This window comes from Eleutherodactylus coqui, chromosome 6 (genome assembly GCF_035609145.1).
Source record: "Eleutherodactylus coqui strain aEleCoq1 chromosome 6, aEleCoq1.hap1, whole genome shotgun sequence".
NCBI classification, from domain to species: Eukaryota; Metazoa; Chordata; class Amphibia; order Anura; family Eleutherodactylidae; genus Eleutherodactylus; species Eleutherodactylus coqui.
The window spans coordinates 216,350,373-216,375,088 of NC_089842.1; the positions used below are offsets into that span (position 1 = coordinate 216,350,373).

Sequence of the window (24,716 nt, forward strand, 5' to 3'; positions counted from 1 at the left end):
AACAGAAGGGAAAGTGACCGACACAGAGGAGAAGTGAGAGGAAAGGAAGAGAAAGTGGAGGCGATAGAAGAGAAGGTAAAAGGGATAGAAAAGAAAAAGAATGGAAATGAAAAGAATAAAAGGGAAGGAGAGATCACTGGAAGAGAAACTGAGTACTGAGAAAGTTGTGAAAAGGAAAGTGAAAGACAGAGAGAATGTGAAAAAATGGAGGGGAAAGTGATAGAAGGGCAAGTAAAGGGAATGAAAGAAAAAATAGTCAGCGCTCGTGCAGTCGCTGAAATGACTGTCGGCCCGTGTAAAAAGGGCCTTTAGATAAAGCAGAAGACAAAAAAGTAAGTGACAAAAAAGAAGACTAAAAAAGCAAGCTGATAACAGAAACGTATTAACTTACTAGTGGTCAAACCAGCAGCATTCAACTTCAAGATGTTGACACTCCGGATTTCACTGAGCACAGAGAAAGTTCTGTTGACTGATAGTTTATTCTTGGCACAACAGCGGTACGTTCCTTCATGGTGATACTGAAGGGAATGTATGGACAAGACTTTTTTATCATCTTGAAGTTGATAGAACTCAGAATCTTCCTCTACTGAAGTCTCATTATGCCACCAGAAGATAGAGATGGAAGTGCCTCGCCGGACGGAGCAGGTAAGTGTCAAGGATTGTCCAAGTACATAACCCTCACCTTCTGTATCTGCGGTGATACTAATGTCCGCTACCGGCTCTGGTTGGAAGAGAAAGGTGATACAAGCGGATCACTAATAGAATAGAACTGGGCTTAGATTGCCTTGGAATCTTCAGATGACACTGTAGTCCATCGATTTCCATAGACTCTTGTGGTTATTCAGAGCTTCACTTCTGGCTTTCCTGATTGACAAAGCCTTTTCTATTTCCTTTATGCAGCATATCAAAAGGGGGTTGAGGAAAGTAAAAGACCTTTGTGGACCATAATGCAAATTATTGTGGAGGATATTATAGACAATATACACTGATTGGCCTTTTTATTAGACACCCATCTAATAGAGCCTCGAGCTTCTATTGGCCTTCAGACCCACCACAATTTAGCGTGATGTTCATCTACAAGTATAAGTTCGCCTAGAAAATATCCCCCACATTATTACTCCACCAGCCTGAACTGTTGACACCTGACAGGAAGGGGTCAGCAATTCATGCTGCTTGCGCCAAATTCTGTCCTCCCATCAGCACAGGGCAACAGAAATGTGGATCCATCTGACCAGGAGATGTTTGTCCGCTGCTCAGTGATACAAGTTTTGGGCTCTTTTTCCCGCTGAAGTTTCATCTTTCTGTGTCTCTTAGACACATCGGTACTGGAACTGGCCGTCTGCTGTTATAGCCCATCTGTGCTACGGAATGGCGAGTTGTATGTTTGGACACATTAGTTAGAGCAATGGCATTGTATATGCCTGCAATTCACTTAAAGGGGTTGTCCCGCGCCGAAACGGGTTTTTTTTTTTCAACCCCCCCTCCCCCGTTCGGCGCGAGACAACCCCGATGCAGGGGTTAAAAAAGAACACCGGACAGCGCTTACCTGAATCCCCGCGCTCCGGTGACTTCTTACTTACCGGTTGAAGATGGCCGCCGGGATCTTCTTCCTCGGTGGACCGCAGGGCTTCTGTGCGGTCCATTGCCGATTCCAGCCTCCTGATTGGCTGGAATCGGCACGTGACGAGGCGGAGCTACACGGAGCCCCATTGCGAAAAGAAGAAGACCCGGACTGCGCAAGCGCGTCTAATTTGGCCATTAGACGCCGAAAATTAGACGGCCTCCATGGAAACGAGGACGCTAGCAACGGAACAGGTAAGTGAAAAACTTCTTATAACTTCTGTATGGCTCATAATTAATGCACAATGTACATTACAAAGTGCATTAATATGGCCATACAGAAGTGTATAGACCCACTTGCTGCCGCGGGACAACCCCTTTAACTGTGCAGCGCCTGAATATACGCAAGTGTGAATAGATCAATGGCATCTACATAAACCTATATTCATGCTACAGCTGAATGCTCCAATGGCAGTGCTTTGAGAACATTAAGAATAGCACTGCCTAAGGGCTCAGTCACACAGTGTATGTGCTCCATGTATTAGGGTGTCCTCACACAAGCATATGCGCAGAAACGAACGCAATAGCAAACATTTTTGTGCTGTGAACGTTGTGCTATCGAGCGCTTATCTGCACATTTTACTGTACTTTTTGTGCTGTCATGAACGATTCAAATTGGCGCAGGACACACCCATGCCATGATTTAAAAGACTGTGCAGCCTAACTAGTACCAGATGTGTACGATTTCCGCACTCCTGTGGGGCCTTTGGTTCAGAAATGCGCACATAGATAAGGCATGTTGTATTTTTTTTCAGCAAAAACGCATAATGTGAGAGAACCACTGAAATCAATGGGTTCTATTGTCTGCGCATTGTGCACACAAAGATTTCCGTGTGAGTCCGCCCTTACACGCGTATATGTCACATCCGTAAAATACACAGTACACAGCTAATACTCAAGTACATGCATATTTATTGCATATATTAAATTTCTATGTCCTGTATTGGTATGAATCGCGTATTACATACGGGAAACATATGTACGTAATATATGGACTACATACGCCCGTGGGAGTGAGCCTATAAGTTCTATTCTTGCTGTGAAAATGACAAAAACCACAACAAACCCCAAAGACATCGTTATAAGTCAGCGGTGACCACCAGACTCCACAGAGTTCATCATATCACTGATCCGGCACAACATCGTATCTTGCATTATGAAGCCATGACGTATATACGAACAAAGCTTTAGCCTATAATACGGATTTATTACCATTTGAGGTTGTTTTGGCGGAAAGTTCTTTGGTATAATATAAGGGATAAATTATAAGAACTTTAGTAAAACATAAAATCCACACAAAGCAACTACTTACCCACAACTAGCAAATTGTCTGCCGCACTCTGTTGATGTTGGGTTTGCAAGTCATTGTAGGAAGCACAGTAGTAGAGTCCACCCATGGTCAGTGACCTAACGGTCAGTCGTAGCTCTGCTGCCCCCTTTTTGTGAATGGTCATATTTCCTAATAATGTCTCATTGTGATAGAACAGGTAGTATATGGGGAGGGAACCTTTACTGGACTCACATCGAAGAATAGTGTCATCTCCCAGAACCACCTCGTTTGGTAAGAGCATCAGGTTAGGTTTACTTACAGCAGCTGTGGACAGAGAAAATGTACATTACAGCAATTAGTTTTTCAAAAAATGTTGTTGCCATATACAGTAGGGATTGAGCTTTCTGAATTTTGGCAAAAATTTCACCCAAATATGATAAGATTATCATTTACATCATACAAATATATACGCTATGTTGACAAAAGTATTGGCCCCCACCACCACTCCAGTGCTGTCAGGTGATGCGTGAGCATTAGGTATAAAGGAGAGGATTTTACAGGAGATCCCAGTACAGAAACCAATTGAATGACACCATGTATAGAGCTGACGACAGGGTCTGGTGGTGGGATGTCACCAGGTGTAGAGCTGACGACAGGGTCTGGTGGTGGGATGTCACCAGGTGTAGAGCTGACGACAGGGTCTGGTGGTGGGATGTCATCAGGTATAGAGCTGAAAACGGGGTCTGGTGGTGGGATGTCACCAGGTATAGAGCTGACAACGGGGTCTGGTGGTGGGATGTCACCAGGCATAAAGCTGACAATGGGATATATTTTAATATTTCTCTTAACCATTAAGACATTGGTAATGGGTTTATGTTTTTGGGTAAGGACATCCAGAATTACATCGGGCCATAATCCAATCAACCTTCAACCTTAAATTAGCCCCATAGCATAACTGAAAACCTTAGAGGTTTGTATACTTTGATGAATTAGAGTCCTTATACATGGAGTAAAAAAAACAAAAACGCTGGAACAAGCAAACGATGACAGAGTCGTTTGCTTCAAATGCAGTCAGTTTTCACATGCAAATGTTTACATTTTGTCATTATTCGCTCATTCACTTGACTGTTAATCTTTCTTGGGACTGTGCCAGTGAATGGGAACAACCGAATGATCGATTTTCACATGTAATGACTCGTAAATGACTGAACTGTGATTTTTATGCCTGCATAAGATGAACCACGAACAATAAGTGCACAAATTACGTTCATCGTTCAATCATTGGCCGTGTTTACATATGGACCTCCGTGGGTCTGATAACTCCATTATGGTTGACTTCTTAAGGGGGCTCAATACATGACTGAGATACTAGCCAAGCAACAGACAACAGTGGGCGGCTAGTACCCAAGTTATATGGCAAAGCTCTAGAAGAGGCTGAACATTAACTTACAGGGTAGCCACCTATAGATGGCGGTAAAGAGATGGTGTTATTTCTTCTATAACAGAACTAGCGCTCCTGTGAGGCTGGATGTGTTACTGCAGTATAATTTCCTGTTGAGAAGACAGTTATATTTCGGACTTCTTGTGTAGAGTGATACTCACTTTGTACCAGGAGGATTAGCCCAGTGCTGTTTTTAGAAATGCCCTTATAAGTTAGTGAACATGTGTAAGTCCCCGTGTGCTCTTCTGAGGCTTGTGATATCACATATTTGTCCCTGTAGATACTGCTTTGTACAATTTGTGAGTCTTTGTAGAATGTAAATCGATAGGGAAATAAAGAAGGAGACTGACACTTAAGCGTTACTTTAACCCCTTCTTGAACTCTTTGTTGATGAATTTGTAGTTTCGGCTTCATGAACAACTCTAGAAAACACAATTAAAAATTTTAACATCTAGTAAGAAAGGACAGAAACCGACTCTAATGCTCAGCAATGTGCTTGGAAATGCTTCTATAAAAAATTGTGTATTTGCCTTTAAAGCCATTATTTGGTTACACCAGTAGAAGCGAAGTCCACACAGATATCTGCTAGATTCCAATGTAGAACAGGTATCTGGATTATCCACTCTGCAAATCCACATGGAAATCTGCAAGTGTAACATGTAGATTTAGATACAGATTGGGGCAGAATTAAGCCACTTGGAAATCCATGTTATAATCTGCATATTAGACCTGTGAATTTTGGTGCGGGTTTTTCCACGTGAAGAAATAATTTGCTGCTCCACCATGTGTGCCATCACCCTTAGGGCTCGTGCCCGCGGCGTTTTACACATACACAGCCCGTACGCTCTGCCGGCAGAGACCGCATACAGGGTGTGTGTAGCACTGTACATGCCCAGGAATCAAACATCGCGAACATGCGCAGTGTGATGTATTACGCTTTTTAATTCCCCGCTTTATTGCATATGGACAGTGTATCATACCAGCCCATAGAAGGCCTGCGTATCATGGTGGGATTTATTTCCCTTGCATGTCGATGCACAGTGTCTACATGCAGGTATGCATTGAACAATGAAAGTCCATTGACTTTCATTACCTCCATTCTCCATGTATTATGTGCAATGCATGCGTAATATGCGGTGAAAAAATGCCCGTGGACCGTGCCAAATCCCCTCTGTGTTTTAGACGCTGTTTATATGTAGCTTAACAGTGTGGAAGAAGGGGAGAGCAGCGAAAATGCAAGAAATTTATTGACATCAAGCACTATTTTTAGAAAAACTATTGATACAAATACAAGGCAGCTATAAGAAAAACAAGTATGCGGAACATATGAGTTGCGCCAAATATATTAAACTGGGTGCAACAATTGATATAGGGAGAAATCTCCAGCATTTTCCCCAAGTTGGAAATTCATGCACCTTACAAGGAATAAATGTTCAGACCAACCTATTATCCTGATGGGTGTCACATCGCTCATCTTCATCACAGTGCCTAACACAGTCCGCACCTCGCAGGTATAATTCCCAGAATCCTCCAGCTGAGCGGACTGAATCCGGTATGTATTAGATGATGTGACTTCCTGCACTTTCTGCCCGCTTCTGTAGAAGGTGAACAGCAGCTCTGTGTCCTCTCTGAGAGGGTTACGTCTTGTGTCACACGTCAGGGTCAGGGCATCTCCTTCCTTTATATTGTAAGGGGCTTTTATTTCTGGACTCGTAAACAGATCTAGAACAGATTATAATAGTAATCTTATCACTGCAGCCCCTTGGAGCTTGTGACCGGGGCTGATGCCCTGTGCGAAACCTTCCATACTCTTCATATAGGGTAGTGTCATACAGTCAGGGGCTGACTGACAAAGGTTAGCCTGTAGGGCAAGCACACAGCGCTGGCCTATGAGTCGCCCACCATAAGGGTGGAAACACACAGTGCAACTGGTCACACAAATTACTGGCAATATTGTGCAGTTATGGGACATAGTCTGTCTTCAGCCAGCCACAACATGTCCTTCCATCCTTAACCTGTTTATCTATTTAACATGAACACAGCAACAGAACTACCCTCAGTACCTAAATACAGCACCAGAACCAAATTCATAACATGAATACACCAGAACCAAGCTGATATCATAAATACAGCACCAGAACCAAATTCATAACATGAGTACAACACCAGAGCCAAGCTGATATCATAAATACAGCACCAGAACCAAATTCATAACATGAATACAACACAAGAACCAAGCTGATATAAATACAGCTCCAGAACCAAGCTCATAACTTGAATATAGCAGCTGAACCAAGCTCATAACATAAATACAATACCAGAATCAAGCTCATAACATGAATATAGCACCAGAACCAAGCTCATAACAAATACAGCACCAGAAACAGTGTAGTTGCCCAGAGTTATTGGGGCCACTCCATAAGTGTGAATGTGTTTGTCTTGTGCCTTTGTATTGTCAGTGTCTTATGTGTTGCATGAATTTGATGTGTATTGCACCTCTGCAGCACTGAATAGGTTACTATATGGGTTATGTCTGAAAATATATCTTGTTGTGTGTCATGTGGCCATGTGTGATATATTTATAAAAGGTGTATTGCAACAGTGGTCTTCTTGCAAAAGTCTGTCTGCAAGTTAGGCCCCCTGCACACGAGCTTTCCGGATTCCGCTAGCGGATTTTCACGCGCGTATGGTACCTAAATGTGCTTGTGGATAGGTGCGGATGCATGAAAAAACACGCGCGGATATACGCGGATGTGTTGCGGAAAAAAACGCGCAGAAAAACCAGCAGACACCCCTTATTGTAAACCCAACCCCTAGAGAACTGCCAATTCCTTGGAAAACAGCTTAAAAACCAACACCCAGACTCCGTTTCGTCCCTCTTGCTTGTGCGAGCACCGTTAAATTATTCTGGCAACATGCTTTCACCCGGTGAGCAGATGTCTTTGTGGGCATGGTTGATCCATGTAACTTTTTTCAGGCGCTTCTCCAGCGTGACTTTATTTCAGTCACTGCAAAAAAATTCACAAGAGGAATTCATTACTACAGATTTTGCATTCTTACATCCTGCATTGGCAAGAAATACTACCTATCTCCCTCTACAAATTTGCCTGTGAAGCTCTGCTGTGTGTTGGGACGCCTCCTACCACGCCTACTTCCTGTAGTCATAGCAACCAGTGACTCGATCTGCAGCTGCACTGCGGATGTACTGCGTGAAAAAACGCACCCATTCACTTGTATTGGAGGCTTCACGCGCAGAATCCGACCCAAATTAGAACAGGTCGCAGATTTTTTCACGCGCGTGAAAAAACGCGATACAAATCCGTCCGTCTGGGGACAACTGTGGATCCTCATAGGAGTATATTGGCTGCAGTCTGGGGCAGATAATGTGCCTAAAATAACGCGCTGGAAATTCCGTTCGTGTGCAGGCACCCTTAGTTGGAGTCTGGGGAAGTCAGAGAGACTTTGAGTTATTAGGAGAAACTGTGCTTTATCTTACAAGCATAGACTGTACTTCACAGTGCATGGTAAACAGGATACTTTATTCTGATGACGCGTTTCGGTGCAGCAAATAGCACTTGAGAAAGCTGCTATTTGTTGCACCGAAACACGTCGCCAGAATAAAGTATCCTGTTTACCATGCACTGTGAAGTACAGTCTATGCTTCGCGGAGGACACTCAGAGGAGGGGTTTTTGTACATCATACCCCCCTCCTTTTCAAGTAAGTGTCACAATATTGTATTGTGTATGGCATCCACGCATTCTTTTCTCAATACCTCTTCTCCATTTTGAGCAAGGATTTTTTCTGACATTCTACCTTTAGCAATAGCCGTCCTGCTGTAGCTCCACCAACAGCACCCTACTGAGGCCCCACTAAGTAATAGTGCCCCTACTGTAGCCCCACTAAGTCATAGCGCCCCTGCTGTGGCTCCACTAAGTAACGGCTAATGCCCATGGATAGATTTCATGTGGCAGTAATCTACGGCGCTATCCCGCAGCTATTAGGTTCCATTGAACCCAATAGCTCAATGTTCACACTGCGGAATTCTACTATGGAATTCTGCAGTGTGAAAGAAATCACTGCATGTTCTAATTGCTGTGGAAAAACGCACGGCCGGCTTCCATTGTAGTCAATGGAAGCCGTCCGTCACACGATATATCCGCTGTGAGCACAGCGGAAGTATCGCGTGATTACGCGTCACCGCCAGCCGCGTCATGCGCTGCACTGTGCATGCGCACCGGCTCGCCAGACGGGACTCGCGCAGCGGATCTGGAGAGGTGAGTATGGCGTCTCTGGGGGGTGCCGTGTGGGACTTTGCTGTGATATTCCACTGGCAGAGTCCATCACGGCCGTGGGCATGAGGCCTAATAGTGCCCCAATTAGTAATAGTGACCCCCTCTATGGCCCGAATTAGTAGTAGGACCTCTGTAGCTCCAATTAGTAATATCGCCCCCTTTGTGGCTAGAATTACTTTTATGGCCCGTTTGTGTCCCCATTTCATTGCAGAACTCTGGCTGTGACCCACATCTATATATATAAAAATGAATGTATGTCTGTGTGTCTGTTTGTCTGTCTGTCTGTGTGTCTGTCTGTTTGTCCTTTATGCGCTACTACACCATTCATCCGATCGCCATGAAACTTTGGGAAGTTGTTGAGTACATTCCTGGGAAGATTATAGGTATAGTACAACTATCCTACGATAGGTGTTGCGCGTGCGAGCGTCGTCGACAGTTACACCCCCCCCACGTAGATCGTTCGATTTCCATCATTGCCACTAATTCTCTCACTTCCCGATGTCATAGAAACATGAAATTTGGCACGAGCATTGATTATGTCATAAATAGGAAAAGCTAATGGGTCCCAACTCGATTATTCAATTCTAGCGCAAAAGAATTAGCGTCCAAATTTTATGTACAGAATCTAATTCTCTCACTTTCCAATGTCATAGAAACTTGAAATTTGGCACAAGCATTGATTATGTCATAAATAGGAAAAGTTATTAGGTCCCAACTCGATTATACAATTCTAAGCGCAAAAGAATTAGCGTCAAAATTTAACGGACGGAATCTAATTCTCTCACTTCCTGATGTCATCTATGTATAAAAATGAATGTCTGTCTGTCTGTCTGTCTGTTCCTATGCAATACTACAACTTTCATCCGATCGCCATGAAACTTTGGGAAGTTGTTGAGTACACTCCTGGGAAGATTACTGGCATAGTACATCTATCCTACGCTAGGTGGTGCACGTGCGAGCGTCGTCAACAGTTATGCCCCCCAAACAAAGATCCTTTGATTTCCATCTCAAGCACGAAAGCAAAAGACATTACGAGCAACGGGATGAGTGTTCAACTACAAAATGATGCATCCGCCGAACGTTTTGCAAGACAATTGCCGGATATTGAGAATGCTGAGGTAAAATGAAAGCTGTGCTGTGATTGGTTGCTATATATTATAACGCTGAGGTAAAATGAATGCTGCGCTGTGATTGGTTGCTATTTTTTATATTGCTGAGGCAGAATAAAAGCTGCGCTGTGATTGGTTGTTGTTTTTCGTACTGCTGAGGTAACATGAAAGCTGCGCTGTGATTGGTTGTTATATATTGTACTGCTGAGGTAAGATGAAAGCTGCGCTGTGATTGGTTGTTATTAGAGATGAGCGAACCTACTCGGCCACGCCCCTTTTTCGCCCAAACGCCGCGATTTTCGAGTACTTCCGTTCTCGGGCGAAAAGATTCGGGGGGCGCCGTGGGTGATTGGGGGGTTTTAGCGGGGAGTGTGGGGGAGAGGGAGAGAGAGAGGACTCCCCCCTGTTCCCCGCTGCTACCCCCCGCTCCGCCACGCCTCCCCCCGCCCCCAGGCACCCCCCGAATCTTTTCACCCAAGTACGGAAGTACTCGAAAATCGCGGTGCTCGATCGAGTCATTACTCGAAACGAGTATATTCGCTCATCTCTAGTTATATATTCTACTGCTGAGGTAACATGAAAGCTGCACTGTGATTGGGTGTTATATATTATAAAGCTGAGGTAACATGTAAGCTGCGCTGTGATTGGTTGTTATCTATATATATAAAAACAAATGTATGTATGTCTGTCTGTCTTCGCAGCAACGCACGACGGGTAAGCTAGTTATTAATAAGACACCCCTTCGGTAGCCTCTTCAATTACTATCACACAACCTTTGTGGACCCTAAAATCTAGCCACCTGTAGAGTATACAATAGCTTGATAACACACACTTACACAGGACTGATCTTCGACAATTTGCACGCTATCTCACGCAGCATAACCGCACTCCTCCTCTTCCTGACGCCAGTGATCACTGTACTCTCAGTGATGGAGCTGGGGGAGGAGGCATGAGGTTATGCTGTGTGAGTTAGCATGTGTAGCATTCGACATCTAATCCTTTATGAGTGTGTGTGTCATCAAGCTATTGTAACAATTACAAGCAGACAGACTTTAAAGGGGTTGTCCCGCGAAAGCAAGTAGGGTTATACACTTCTGTATGGCCATATTAATGCACTTTGTAATATACATTGTGCATTAAATATGAGCCATACAGAAGTTATTCACTTACCCCCTCCAGTGCTGGCGTCCTCGTCTCCATGGCGCCGACTAACGCTGTCTTCTCCTTCCATTAGACGCGCTTGCGCTGTGCGGTCTTCTGTTCTGTTCAATGGAGCTTCTCCGGCGTGCTCGCGCCGCCGAGGTCTTCTGCGCATGCGCAGACCAGCTCTCCGGCGCGAGCACACCGGAGCGGCTCCATTGAACAGAACAGAAGACCGCACAGCGCCAGCGCGTCTAATGGAAGGAGAAGACAGCGTTAGTCGGCGCCATGGAGACGAGGACGCCAGCACTGGAGGGGGTAAGTGAATAACTTCTGTATGGCTCATATTTAATGCACGATGTATATTACAAAGTGCATTAATATGGCCATACAGAAGTGTATAACCCCACTTGCTTTCACGGGACAACCCCTTTAAGGAGTGGAGGAAGGGCAGCCAGAAACATTTACAGGGGTCCAGCCTGGGGTGCTCAAACCTCCCTGCCCCCTCTGGCCCAACCTGCCCCTGCATACAGTGCTGAACTATAAGTGCGATGTCCAAAATACTTTCGTCAAATAAAATATCTGTAATCCTGCTCTCAGTGGTAGGGGGTTACATAGCAAGCATAAAAATAAGGCCTCTTTCAGCTGCTTCTTGACACCACCACACTGCTAACCACCTGTGAGATGAGGTCCTAGTACTGGCTTCCCCCTTTCATGACTTCAGTATGGCTTCCTGTGGGGATTATGCAGCATCCGAGCAGCAGGCCCTCAGCTGAGGAGACAGCGGGGTAGAGAGATAACCTTGTCACAGGGCTCTACCGTCTCCTCCCCTAGGGGTAGCTCAGGACCTGACCTCGTTACCAACAGGTGGAGATCACAAATAGTAACTGTGGTTACCTGTAGTCCTGTTTGTTACTCGTGAGGCCAACATTCCATCCTCTGTGGTCGATTTCTCCAATGTAATTTCCGTCTAATAAAGTAGTCCACACACAGAGTGTCTTTTCTAGACGGGAAAGTTCGGTCCTGTTCGTTTACTTAACTCTTTTTAAGCAATAACAATAAAACAGGCTTTGGTGCAAAACACAATTAGAATAGTGCTGTATCAGTGAGGATTCTCAGGGTATTGAACATCCGCAGTCCAAGAAATCTGTCGGATCTTTCTCTCCCAGTAACACTCTCTCAAATGTCAGTCACTCATGCTTTTCTAGCTCTTAGGCGGTTTCTTTCTCTCCGTAGGCATGTGGTTCTTGCGTGGCTTTCCTTTGCCCGGGCTCATACACTCCTCACGGTTAGAGGCTATGGTGAGCATCTCTGAAATGGCTAGGCCCAAGCAGGCACAGCGGACCACCTTTCAGCCTTCTCCATGTCTCCTCTTATGCAGCACAGTGCATAACGATGCTGCATGGGACTGGGGGCGGGGCTTAGGGGATCAGCGAGCTAGATGGGGGGAGGAGCTAAGCAAGGAAGAGGAAGGAGAAGACAGGAAGAAGAACAGAAAGAGAAGAAGCGTGGAGGAAAGAGGACGGAGCCGAGCAAGACGCAAGAAGAGTTATAAAGAAAAAGACTGAAGGCAGAGAAAGTTGAAGAAGAGGAGAAAACCGAAGCGGCTGACGGAATAGCGGAGGTCGGGAGTCGTTGGGAGAAGATAAGAAGAGGAGAGTCGGCTGGAGAACGGAAAGAAGAAAAAGATGGAGAACCTGAGGGCTTTAAACCAAGCGGCGGTCGTACAGGATGGCACCGGCTGGCTGGAGGAGATACTTTCGAGCTGCAGGACGGCCGCGGGTGCGGCGGAGCCGGAGGAAGCCGGGACGCAGCAGAGCGGAGCCAGCGAAGCGCCGCCGGAGGCAGAAGAGCAGTTGCGGGGAAGACCGCAACGATGGAAACAGCCGCCAGCGAGGCTCAGCCCGAGCCCAGCGAACAAACGCCGCGGTCAGCGAAGCAGCCGAGTAGAGGAGAGAGCGGCGGGAGCCGCGAGCGCCGGGAAAAAGATGGCGCCTAATTCAAATCCAGTGGCGGGAAAACGGACCGCCACGAGGCAGCGCTCACCGCCGGCGAGCGGGAGGAGAAGAAGGGACACGTGCCAGGAGGCACCAGCAACAGCAACCCTGGCAGCAGAAGAACAGCGCGCGTCTGGGCGCAGGACAGCGCAGAGAGGGAGAGGTGAGCCACGAAGTGAGGCAGAAGAAGGAAGGGACACGCGGGGAGGGCGCGTACCCCACCAAGATGTCAGAACGCCACAAGCAGGATGCAGCACAGCACAGGTGAGGAGTCAGAGGGGGGGAGGGACAAGTGCAAGGGGGAATAGATTACAGGCAGCAGCCCCATTTAGCTCCCCCAGCAGCAGCGCAGCGAGTAGCCCTGGCCCCGCATTGTTACTCCCGCGGAGGAGACAACGAAGGGGGAGTAGCCCTTCTTGGGGGTCACGTAGCCTGACCCCTGAGCCCCACGCATCTAGCCACATGACCCATAGGCATAGCCGACCCCCCTACCACCATAAGAATAGAGCCGAGGCTGCTCCGTACCGGGGGCAGCAGGAGGTGGTATACCCCACCCAAACGCAAAGCAGACACGTTTCCCAAGTTCCGCCACCCGCTTCGGGCACACAGCGCCGTTGCTACGTTAACCCCCGTTACTTAGACCCAGTGCTACAAGAAACGCTGGGTTACTCTTCACAAACGTCCGACAACCGCGCTAGCAGTAGCCGCCAAGGGCAGGGCGCCAGGCGCAGGCAAAGAGATAGAACCAGAGCGCTAAGACAGGAGGCCAGGCGTTCCAGGCAGTTAGAGCAGGCGAGTAGAGCTTCCAGTAGCAGCAGCGGCAGAGCGCAAGGAGTAAGTAGGATAGAGAGGGGCAGTTTGGAAGAAGAGACACGGCGCTCAGAAGACCAGCGTCATACGCTTCACTCGCAGTCGAGGCAACATGGAATGGAACCCAGGAATTACAAAAGTCACAGCCACACGCAAGGACGGTCTGGCAGACATCAGCCTGGTGTGGCGACACAGCAAAGGGCGCAGGAGGCTACGCGCACAGTCAGTCGGGAGCCCACGCCTGATCAAAGGATTCGCAGGAGGGAAACAGCTGGGACATCGCCCTTGGCATCGCCGGAGGTCGGTCGAGCTGGTGAGTTATCATTGCATAATGCTTGGTGTAATGTGATGGATCCCGCAAAGGGTACGGATAAACAGGATTTGGTCACGGTGTTGAAGTCTTTGTTGAGCAAGGTTGATATGCAAGAAGGGCTTTTAGTGTCCTGTGGTTCACCAGGGGGCAGAGGCCCGCCTGTGAGTGATGTTGCTGGAAGCTCAACCCGGTGTACGGATGGTGACCCAACGGAAGGTTTAAAATATTATGATTCAATGTTTTGTGGTGTTGCCCCGTTAGGGGTAGGTTTGGCTGACGATTTGGTTGAGAAGATTAAAAAAGGTTTATATGTGGATATTTGGTCCTTACTATCAGCGGACCATGTGATGGTAGACAAGGAACGGTTGTCAGAACGTGGTGAGAAAAAGCCAAAAATCGCGAAGACGTTTGGGAATTGGCTTCAAGCATATTTGGTGTTGGCCCATGTAGCGTGTCAACATCAGCCTGCTAAAGGACCGGAGTTGATGGTCTATCTGAATACCATTTACAGCGCCTACAAGCTGCACGGTGGGTCAGCTTGGTGGCGTTATGATGAGGACTACAGGCGACGGGTTTCGGGTATGAGCCACATAAGCTGGGCCACAAAAGCTACTGATATGTGGATACAGCTTATTCTGGCGCAAAGGCCCGCTAGAACGTCCTTTCCTACGGGAGCCGCGGGAGGCGGGCAACAGCCCTCCGCGGCTGCCCAGAGACCCAATGGCTCATGTTGGCTCTACAACGAGGGCCATTGCAGGTTTTATGCCACCTGCAAATTCAGGCACGAGTGCTCGGTTTGCGGGGGGCAGCACGCAGCAGTTCGCTGCTTCAAAAAACAGAGAACGACTGCCGCAGTGGGTGGTGCCGGTGGAGTACCGAACACCGGTGAAAAGCCGGGTCCTGGATCTGTGGTTAGACAGATACCACATGAGGCAGGCGGCAAGAATTCTTAAGGACGGTTTTTCAGTTGGTTTCGTGATTCCGTTTGCGTTTTCACCCGCGTCGACATTCTCCCCTAACCTAAAATCGGCGTTAGATAATATCCAGTTAGTCAAAGAAAAATTGAGCAAAGAAGTGGAGCTCGGCCGCATGGCCTGCCCTTTCGAAGCGCCGCCGTTTACGAATTTGCGGGTGTCCCCCTTGGGTTTGGTACCCAAGAAGGAAATCGGGAAATTCCGCTTAATACATCACCTATCCTTTCCAGCGGGAGATTCCGTTAATGACGGAATATCAAAGGAACAGGCAACTGTTTCTTATACGTCGTTTAATGCCGCGGTTCGCTTGGTAAGAGCGGCGGGGAAAAGAGCCCAGTTAGCAAAGACGGACATTGAGTCCGCCTTCCGATTGTTACCAGTCCACCCCGATTGTTTCCACCTTTTGGGATGCCGGGTGGACAGCCAATTTTTTTATTGATATGTGTTTGCCGATGGGATGCTCCATTTCATGCTATTATTTTGAATTGTTTAGTTCCTTTTTAGAGTGGTTACTCAAGTATGAGTCGGGCATCTCATCGGTGATACATTACTTAGATGATTTTTTGTTCGTCGGGTCCGAGAACTCGGGCAATTGCGTATTCTTGCTTAAAACCTTCCAGGCCCTCATGCTGAGGGTAGGGGTTCCGTTATCAGAAGAGAAAACGGTGGGCCCCGTGACTCGGATCACATTCTTAGGAATCGAGATCGACTCTGAGGATATGGTGTTCAGGTTACCAGTGGAAAAAGTAGCCAAGTTACACCAGACAGTCAATGAAGTTGCCGGCTGCAAAAAAGTCACACTGAGGCAGATTCAGAGGCTGGCAGGTTTGCTTAATTTCGCGTGTAAAGTCATCCCTATGGGACGGGTCTTCTCAAGAAGACTGACGTTAGCTATGGCAGGGGTACGGGAACCCCATCATTTCGTGCGGGTTACACAGGGGATGAGAGCGGACCTACATATATGGAAAGTGTTTTTGCAATCCTTCAATGGGCAAGTGATGTGCCCAAAGGAGGAGGTGACGGGTAGCGACATATGCCTATTTGCGGACGCGGCCGGGTCGGGAGGTTTCGGTGTAATTCTTCACAACCATTGGTGCAGGGAACTCTGGCCAGTGAGTTGGGTGAATAGAAAATGGACCAAGAATGTGACACTATTGGAGTTTTTTCCACTGGTGGTAGCGTTGGAACTGTGGAATTCAGAGCTTCAGGACCGCAAGGTCTGTTTTTGGTCTGATAATGCGGCGGTGGTCCAAGTGATCAATAGGCAGACCGCGGGGTCTCCACCTGTGTTGGCATTGCTGAGACATGTGGTTTTGCGATGCCTGCAGAATAATATTTATTTGCGAGCCAGGCATGTTCCGGGTCATGACAATGGAGCGGCTGACGCACTCTCTCGTTCACAGATGGAGGCGTTCAGGGAACGGCACCCACAGGCGGAGGCCGAGGGGGTCCGATGCCCTCCTCACTTATGGGATCTGGTCGAGCAGAGTTGTTGAAGCTGGTGGAGGCATCGGTCACGGGTGCGACGTGGAAGAGTTACAATTCTATATGGTTAGAATGGCTTTCATTGGCAGGCGGTTGTGTGGTCGACGGTGAAAGGGCGCGGGCGGCCACGCTAGATATGTTGTTAGATTTACGGAACAAACATCGGTCGGTCGGAGCAGCTAAAAAATATCTAGCGGGAGTAGCCTTCCTGCTTAAACTAAATGGTAAGACGGACGTTACTAAAGAGTTTATTTTTCGCCAGATAATTCGTGGTTGGAAAAAGGATAAGACGCATATTGATAGACGACGGCCCATTACGTTTTCCATGTTGATTAAGCTATTAGAATTGCTTGAAAGCGTGTGCGTTAATAGTTCGGAAGCGTTGCTATTTAGAGCGGCCTTTTCGGTGGCGTTTTTTGCGGCGTTACGAATCGGAGAGCTGGTCCCGGCGAGTAAAAATAAGCCTGGCGGTTTGCGGCATAATGATGTTATTTGCTCGGGTGCATCACTACGTATATGTATCAGAAAGTCCAAAACGGACATTTATGGAAGAGGCGAGTGGATAGCAATTAATAGCCTTGGATCCAAGTGGTGCCCGGTGAGCACGGTCAGAGATTACATGAGCTTGCGTAATATTTGCGACCAATTTTTTGTGCACGCGGCGGGCGATCCCCTCACCCGTTTTCAGTTCACGGCGGTTTTCCGTTCAGCATTACGCACAGCAGGTCTGGATGTGTCGGAGTTTGGTACGCATTCGTTTAGGATAGGTGCGGCAACCATGGCAGAAGCACATGGTATGCGGGAAGAGGATCTGAAACGGCTAGGTAGATGGAAGTCGCAGGCCTATAAATCATACATTAGACCGGACTTAATATTATAAGAAAGCGAAGTGGTATGATGTTGGCCTGGAAAATGGCGTTTTTTCGGTTGCTTGGTACGGGTTTTGGTTTTTGTTTTTTATGTGTTGCAGCTGCAGAGCCGTGGAGAGTCTGGATCATCGGGCATTCATTCGTGTACTGGGCCGAAAGGAGAGCAGCAACTCGGCCATTAGGAAGGACTTTAGGAATGACGGACACTGTGGTAAATTGGTATGGGATTCGAGGACTACAATGGCCAAGGTTGCTGCAGATCGTGAAAGAAATTAGCAGGTGGACCCCCCGGCGAGTCATCCTGGTCGTGCACGCTGGGGGGAACGACCTAGGAAAAGTAAAACTAGGCGATTTACTCATTCTAATAAAACAGGACTTGCTCCGTTTTCGGGAGTGCTTCCAAGAATCCGTGATCGTATGGTCGGATATTATTGCCAGGAGATGTTGGAGGGGGGCAAAGAACCCCGAGGCGATCGAAAACGTAAGGAAAGTGATCAACCAGAGGATTTCGAAGTTCGTGCAATCCTTGGGAGGGATTGCTGTACGCCATTGGGAGTTGGAGGACAGAGAGAGAGGTGCGCTGCGAGATGATGGAATACACCTAAATGAGGTGGGATTGGACACATTCCTGTCCGGACTGCAGGATGGCATGGAAGCTGCTTTAGTTCGGGTCCGTGGGGTGGGGCGGAATGCGCCGTAGGGATACGGCGCATCCCTTTTGGCCTTGAACTTTCCATGCTGGAGAAGAGGAGGGTTTACAAGCCCAAGGAAAGCGGGCTTACAAACGTCCTGTGGAATAGTTAAAGCTAAAATTAGTTTAAATTAAGCGGGTTGTAGCATGGGAAGGGTTATGGAGTTAAAATAGTTCAATTAAAAATAGTAGAGGTTAAATATTTAATAAAAGCTGTGGCCTACCCCACATTTACACACAAGAAGTCTCCGGGTAAGTTTTTGTTATTAGTTAAGGGAGCGTCAGTCAAGTTGATGCCCCCAGTCTCTTATGCAGCACAGTGCATAACGATGCTGCATGGGACTGGGGGCGGGGCTTAGGGGATCAGCGAGCTAGATGGGGGGAGGAGCTAAGCAAGGAAGAGGAAGGAGAAGACAGGAAGAAGAACAGAAAGAGAAGAAGCATGGAGGAAAGAGGACGGAGCCGAGCAAGACGCCCACCCACCCGCCCGTGAGATGGGTGAGGAAAGACTTTATAGGACTTTATGCGTTCGGAAGTTGTCACAGCTGTGGTTGGCCTTGAACTTTCCATGCTGGAGAAGAGAAGGGTTTACAAGCCCAAGGAAAGCGGGCTTACAAACGTCCTGTGGAATAGTTAAAGCTAAAATTAGTTTAAATTAAGCGGGTTGTAGCATGGGAAGGGTTATGGAGTTAAAATAGTTAAATTAAAAATAGTAGAGGTTAAATATTTAATAAAAGCTGTGGCCTACCCCACATTTACACACAAGAAGTCTCCGGGTAAGTTTTTGTTATTAGTTAAGGGAGCGTCAGTCAAGTTGATGCCCCCAGTCCTCACAAACGCTTTGCACTCCGGTCAGAACCCCACTCAGAACTTAGGACCTAACTCTCTCCAACTCTGAGATTCTAATTCTGGACCTCATACTCCACCAACATAATTCAACACACATCACATGATCAACAACCAATTCTCAAACAGACACAACGATACATTTTCCAGACATGACTAGACATTAACCCATTCATGCTTGCAAACTATAATACACATAACTCTGATTCATTACACATACAAGACAAACAAAAAACAGGTATTCTGAGGTGCTGGATGGGGACCCCTAACTCTAGGCCACTACAGTTGCATCCCAGTACAGGTTCTCACCACCCATTTAAATTCAGATGAGACCAATTTTGGATTGGTGTTTGTTCTTCACGAGCCCCATAACAGCCACATGAGCTGCCTGCATTCAGGCTTGAGTGCAGTATGCGGGAAGGCTTCCTCCTCAGAGGTTTGTCTAGTACAAGTCATTTTAACTAGAACCTGTTTGGAGGGAATTGCCTCATTCTTACCTTGGACAAATACAAATATTTCTTCTGCCTTTAATACTTCTCCATCTATAGCTGTTTTTTCACATCGGTAAATCCCGCTCATGGATGTAGTCGCACTTGGCAGATGTAAAATCTCTTTTGATTTCTGGATAATGGCTCCGTCCTTATAAAATATTGTGGTCTTCTCATCAGCTTTGGAGTATGTAGAATATGGTTTGCTGTGACATCTCAAATCCACAGAGTCGCCTTCCAAGATATTGGGGGGAGTTTGCAGGATGATGTAAGGGTCTGAAAACAAGAAATAGCGGATATTTCACAACATACATCTCCTTATAGATATGTCCAATCATAGTTGGGTCAAATACTCACAACCTGAGACATCGAGTCTGACGGGGTAATACAAATTATATGATCCACATGCATATTTCCCACTGTCCTCACGACGTGCCCAATCAATTCTGAGATCTTTCTCTTGCTTCTTCCTGAGTTGTTTACCATCTTTGTACCACACATATTCCTGGTTTCGTGATGCAGAAGGTCCTGTCTCACAAGACATAGTCATCTCTTCCCCCACAAATATATTTCTGTAGTTTGGGCTGAAGATCACGCTGGCTTTATTATAGCCTTAAAAAAACATAAAAAAACATAGATAAGAAAAGCGGCGCCAGATGTGTTTGGGCCACTGATTCCCTTGTCATCATAAATGTTATGGGGCACATTTACTCAGTCCACTGTTTCTGAAACCAGTATAAGTAGAGTAATAGACTAAGATTCTTAGGAATGCTGTCAGCAGATGCTGTCTGACTGCACATCAAGGATGGGGCTTTAGCGAAGGAACCCCTTAAGAGGAAGCCCCGCATTACACGGGGGGCCAGGTAGCCTGGGAGCTGGTAGTGAAAGGGCTAATAGGGATTTGGAAGGTTAGGAAGTTGCTAGAAGAAAGGAGTGGAAATAGGGTTGCCACCCTGCCAGTCTTTTTTCTGTCAGTCCGATGCCGGTATTTTGTTTTTGCCGGCCCTATTACAGGCCGGTATTTTCAGAGCCCGCACTGCCCCCTAGCACCGGTTAACTTCCCTCCAGTAGGGGAAACACAGACCTGCAGAGCCGACAGCTTCCAGGGCCTTCGATGATGTCATTTCATGTGAAACCCTGTGTGGGAGGAGTCAGGCATCACATGACCATGGGGGCTAAGTAAATGAAGGACTTTGCAGCTGTGTGTCTGTACGTGTCTGTTGGAGCTGTTTGGTTCTGGATGGATGGATTGAGTGAGTTAGTGGAGCTGTGTGTCTGTTGTGTGTGGGGGCCAGGATTGATGTAGTAGAGCTGTGTGTGATGTGTGTGGAGGCCTGGATTGATGTAGTGGAGCTGTGTGTGTGATGTGTGTGGGGGTCAGGATTGATATAGTGGAGCTGTGTGTGTGATGTGTGTGGAGGTCAGGATTGATGTAGTGGAGCTGTGTGTGTGATGTGTATGAGGGTCAAGATGGATGTAGTGGAGCTGTGTGTGTGATGTGAGTGAGGGTCAAGATGGATGTAGTGGAGCTGTTTGTGTGATGTCTAGGAGTCAGGATGGATGTAGTGGAGCTGTGTGTGTGATGTCTGGGGGTCAGGATTAATGTAGTGGAGCTGTATGTGTGATGTGTGTGGGTGTCAGGATGGATGTAGTGGAGCTGTGTGTGTGATGTGTGTGGAGGCCAGAATTGATGTAGTGGAGCAGTGTGTGTGATATGTGTGGAGGTCAGGATTGATGTAGTGGAGCTGTGTGTGTGAAATCTGTGAGGGTCAGGATGTATGTAGTGAAGCTGTGTGTGTGATGTGAGTGGGGGTCAGGATGGATGTACTGGAGCTGTGTGTGTGATGTGTGTGGAGGTCAGCATTGATATAATAGAGCTGTGTGTGTGATGTGTGTGAGGGTCAGGATTGATGTAGTGGAGATGTGTGTGTGTTGTGTGTGTGGGTCAAAATGGATGAAGCGGAGCTGTGTGTGTGATGTCTGGGGGTCAGGATGGATTTAGCGGAGCTGTTGTGTGATGTGTGGGGATCAGAATGGATGTAACAGAGTTGTATGTGTGATGTCTGGGGATCAGGATGGATGTAGCAGGGCTGTGTGTGTGATGTGTGTGGGGGTCAAAATGTATGTAGCGGAGCTGTGTGTGTGATGCCTGGGGATAAGGATGGATGTTGCGGAGCTGTGTGTGTAATGTGTGTGGGGGTCAGGATGCATGTAGTGGAGCTGTGTGTGTGATGTGTGTGTGGGTCAGGATGGATGTAGTGGAGCTGTGTGTATGATGTGTGGCGATCAGAATGGATGTAGTGGAGCTGTGTGTGTGACGTGTGGGGATCAGGATGGATGTAGCAGAGCTGTATGTGTGATGTCTAGGGGTCAGGAAGGATGTAGTGCAGTTGTGTGTGTGCGATGTGTGGGGGTCAGGATGGATGTCTGGCCGATGCTGCAGCGACGGTGTTGGGACCCTCGGAGGAGAGCGGAGGAGCAGTACATTCGGTACGAGGTATGCACCATGCACTGTATGTAATCTTGTATGTTTAGGTGGTATACATTATACCAGCTGTACATATAATTACATACAGGACATATCCAGATCACATTAGCATAACTATATACAGGGGAGGTATATCTGCTGTATATAGTGATATGGACCATGCTGGGGTAACCTGGGTATCTCCTATATATAATTATATATGTGTAGATTGTATGCAATGCGAGCGTCTGCAGCGTGTTCTCGCGAGTAGATGACGTGTGAATCACACTAAACGTCATCAACTCGCGAGAACACGCTGGGCTGGATCCCGCACATGCGCACAGCCGCTGGATGGGATCCTGGAGATAAAGGAGGAAAAAACCACTGTGATAAGCCACGCCCCCGACAAGCCCCCTTTTTTTACCATGGCCAGTATTTTTTTGTGACAAAGGTGACACTAAGTGGAAAACGGCGATTGGCTGAAAGAGAAGGAGGTGTGGGGGAATATAAAAAGGAGGGAGGGATGTAAGGGCCATCTTTGAAGAAAGGAACAGCGGAGAAAGCGTAGGACTTATGTTTGTGAAAGCAAACATGGCTGATGTGGAGAGACTGCTGCAGGAGCTCTGGGCGGCAGGCAGCGTCCATGGGACAGCTTGGTTACAGGCTCAGGTGTCCAATGCGCTGAGCGGAGGCGACGGGGCAGCTGGAGCTTCAGTTGTGAAGGAGTGGAAGTTGTGGTGTGCCGACACTGCTCATAGAAGAGGAAAGCACCCCTTGAGTTCCTATGGGGACCCTCGGAGCAGCCTCTCTCTTCCTAAGGCTTCTTTTACACGAGCGCATATTTTCCAGTGTTTTCACGGCCAGGCAATATACGCTTCCATCTGGGGCATAGAAGCCCGTTAACGGGCAAACAAATCTAACGTTTGTGCGCCCGTTCATACGGCATGGGGCACGGTGTATATGCGCGCAGCTCAGCAGCGAACCCAAACAACCAATAAGGTTGAATCAGACTACCTAAACAACCAATCAGGTTGCTGGAATTGCTCCATAGTATTGAGCTGAAGAGTAAAAGGCTTATATGCCTCCCCATCACAGGCTCACCTCTCGTCTCCTCCCCACTTGTTCTTTGCAATGGGAGGGGGCGGGCGGAGCTAAGCATCGGGCCACCCTGCCTCCTCCAATTGATGGCTATGGACAAGGGGCGGGAAGAGGGCTGGAGCTTAGCTCCGCCCCCATCTCACCCCCCTTTCAATGTACAGAACGAGCGGGCAGGAGACGAGAGGTGAGCTTGCATGGGGGGGGGGGGGGGAGAGCACAGGTAGGGAGTTTAGCAGCCATGCACAATATGCGCTCGAGTTAAAGAAGCCTTCGCCTCAGGGCAGGGAGACGAGGCTCCAATGGAGTCATACACAGCAGCTGTCAGGCCCGGCATGCAGGAGGTCTCACTCCAGTCGAGGGGCGGGCCTGTGGCGCCAGTCTTCAGGGAGCGGACTGAACATACGAACATCTTTTCCCCCCCAGATGTACCGACTGGGGGAACATCTGTGAGCCGGATATCGGGAGGTCGAACAGCCGTTGGGGCTGGTGGCAGCTGTGAGGGCGGAAGGAGAAGGAGCTTCAGCACGGTGGCCCCTATTGATGCTGTGCCAGCCAGGGGGTGGACCAGGGCGCGTTCTGACGCAGAGGGAAGATGTCATCGAATGGTGACAGAGACATGCTGGGAGCCATTCAGCCACGTTGAGGTCAATGTTGGTTGTTCCACACCGGGAGCGGCTAGCAGAAGCACTCAGGGATGCAGCACAGGAGGCGGACGCAGAAGAATTAACTTCGGATGACTCGGATGAGGCGGTGAGCGATGCTGACCATCAGGATTCCAGAGGGCCTGCTGGTGGTGACACAGCTTCCCTGCAGCCTGGTGAGCATGGCTCTGTGTTTTCTTTGTCTAATGCTTTTTTTGCAGGTCAGTTAGGCGGTGCAGGTGTAGAAGTGGGGGATGGGAAGTTTTTGCGTAGTGCGGGAGGTGGAGAGTTAAGGATGCAGGGTGTCGGGAGTGATGGGGGGGGGGCATTGTTATTAGCCCCAGAACTGGTTTGGGGGCACATAGTGCGCAGCTTGCAGGGAGAGTGTTGGTAGCTGTGCAGACCAAAAAAGAGGGGGAGTCGGTTTGTTTGGATGACAAGGCAAAGGGGGAAATGTATGTTTGCTTTGAGGGTCTGTTTGAAAAATACTAAATGTATGATTATTTACATTTCATTTAGCCATTTTAATTACAATTTTGACCCTTAAACCAGAATATACTGAGTAGGTAGCTAAACCAGTTCCATGTGCAAATCGGAAGAGATGTCCCCTCTTTTCATGTACAAATTCGATAGACTTGGACACAAGGGGGAAGTCAACATGATGGATATTTCAGGCTGGGTTCACACGGGGCGGATTTGCCATGGAAATCTCACGGCTTGGCCACACCAAAACGCTGCAAGAATTCTGCGGGAGAGCCACAGCTTCAAAATCCACGGCATTTCACCATGGGTTTCGGAGCGGTTCGGCTGCCAGCATTCCATTGCGGCAAAGACGGCTCTGAGCGATTTTTGAGCAAGAATCGTTGGGTCTAAATGGGCCTTTACTCTCCTTAAAGCGTATCTGAACTGAAGTCTTGTTCCTTGCAGCAATACAGGGCCCCTTGGGGCGCATTTAAAAAAAAAAAAGAGGTACGGGAAAAGATATGAAAGGATGAATACGTGGTGAATTTTTCATTGTTGCTGTTGGAGAAGTTTAATTTAGAGAAAGGAAAACGTATGGAATCAGAAAATCAGGAGATAAAGCGTTGGCGATTGATACTGCAGATTTTCGCTAATTGGCTGCAGGCGTTTGCTATTTTAGTGGGGGTTGTGGGTGAGAAGGCA

General features: G+C 47.7%; 1 protein-coding gene across 1 annotated transcript; it reads right to left on the bottom strand.

Moving 5' to 3' along the window:
- Positions 1-507: 507 nt before the first annotated feature.
- Positions 508-23,369, bottom strand: LOC136571831 (Fc receptor-like protein 3). Its single transcript, XM_066572457.1, has 8 exons — positions 23,345-23,369; positions 19,704-19,958; positions 19,356-19,622; positions 5,775-6,053; positions 4,493-4,753; positions 2,933-3,214; positions 607-721; positions 508-541 (listed from the first exon to the last, which is right to left on the bottom strand). The coding sequence occupies exons 2-8, from the start codon at positions 19,894-19,896 to the stop codon at positions 508-510; spliced, it is 1,431 nt and encodes a 476-aa protein (XP_066428554.1). The 5' UTR covers positions 19,897-19,958; positions 23,345-23,369.
- Between the last annotated feature and the right edge of the window lie 1,347 nt (positions 23,370-24,716).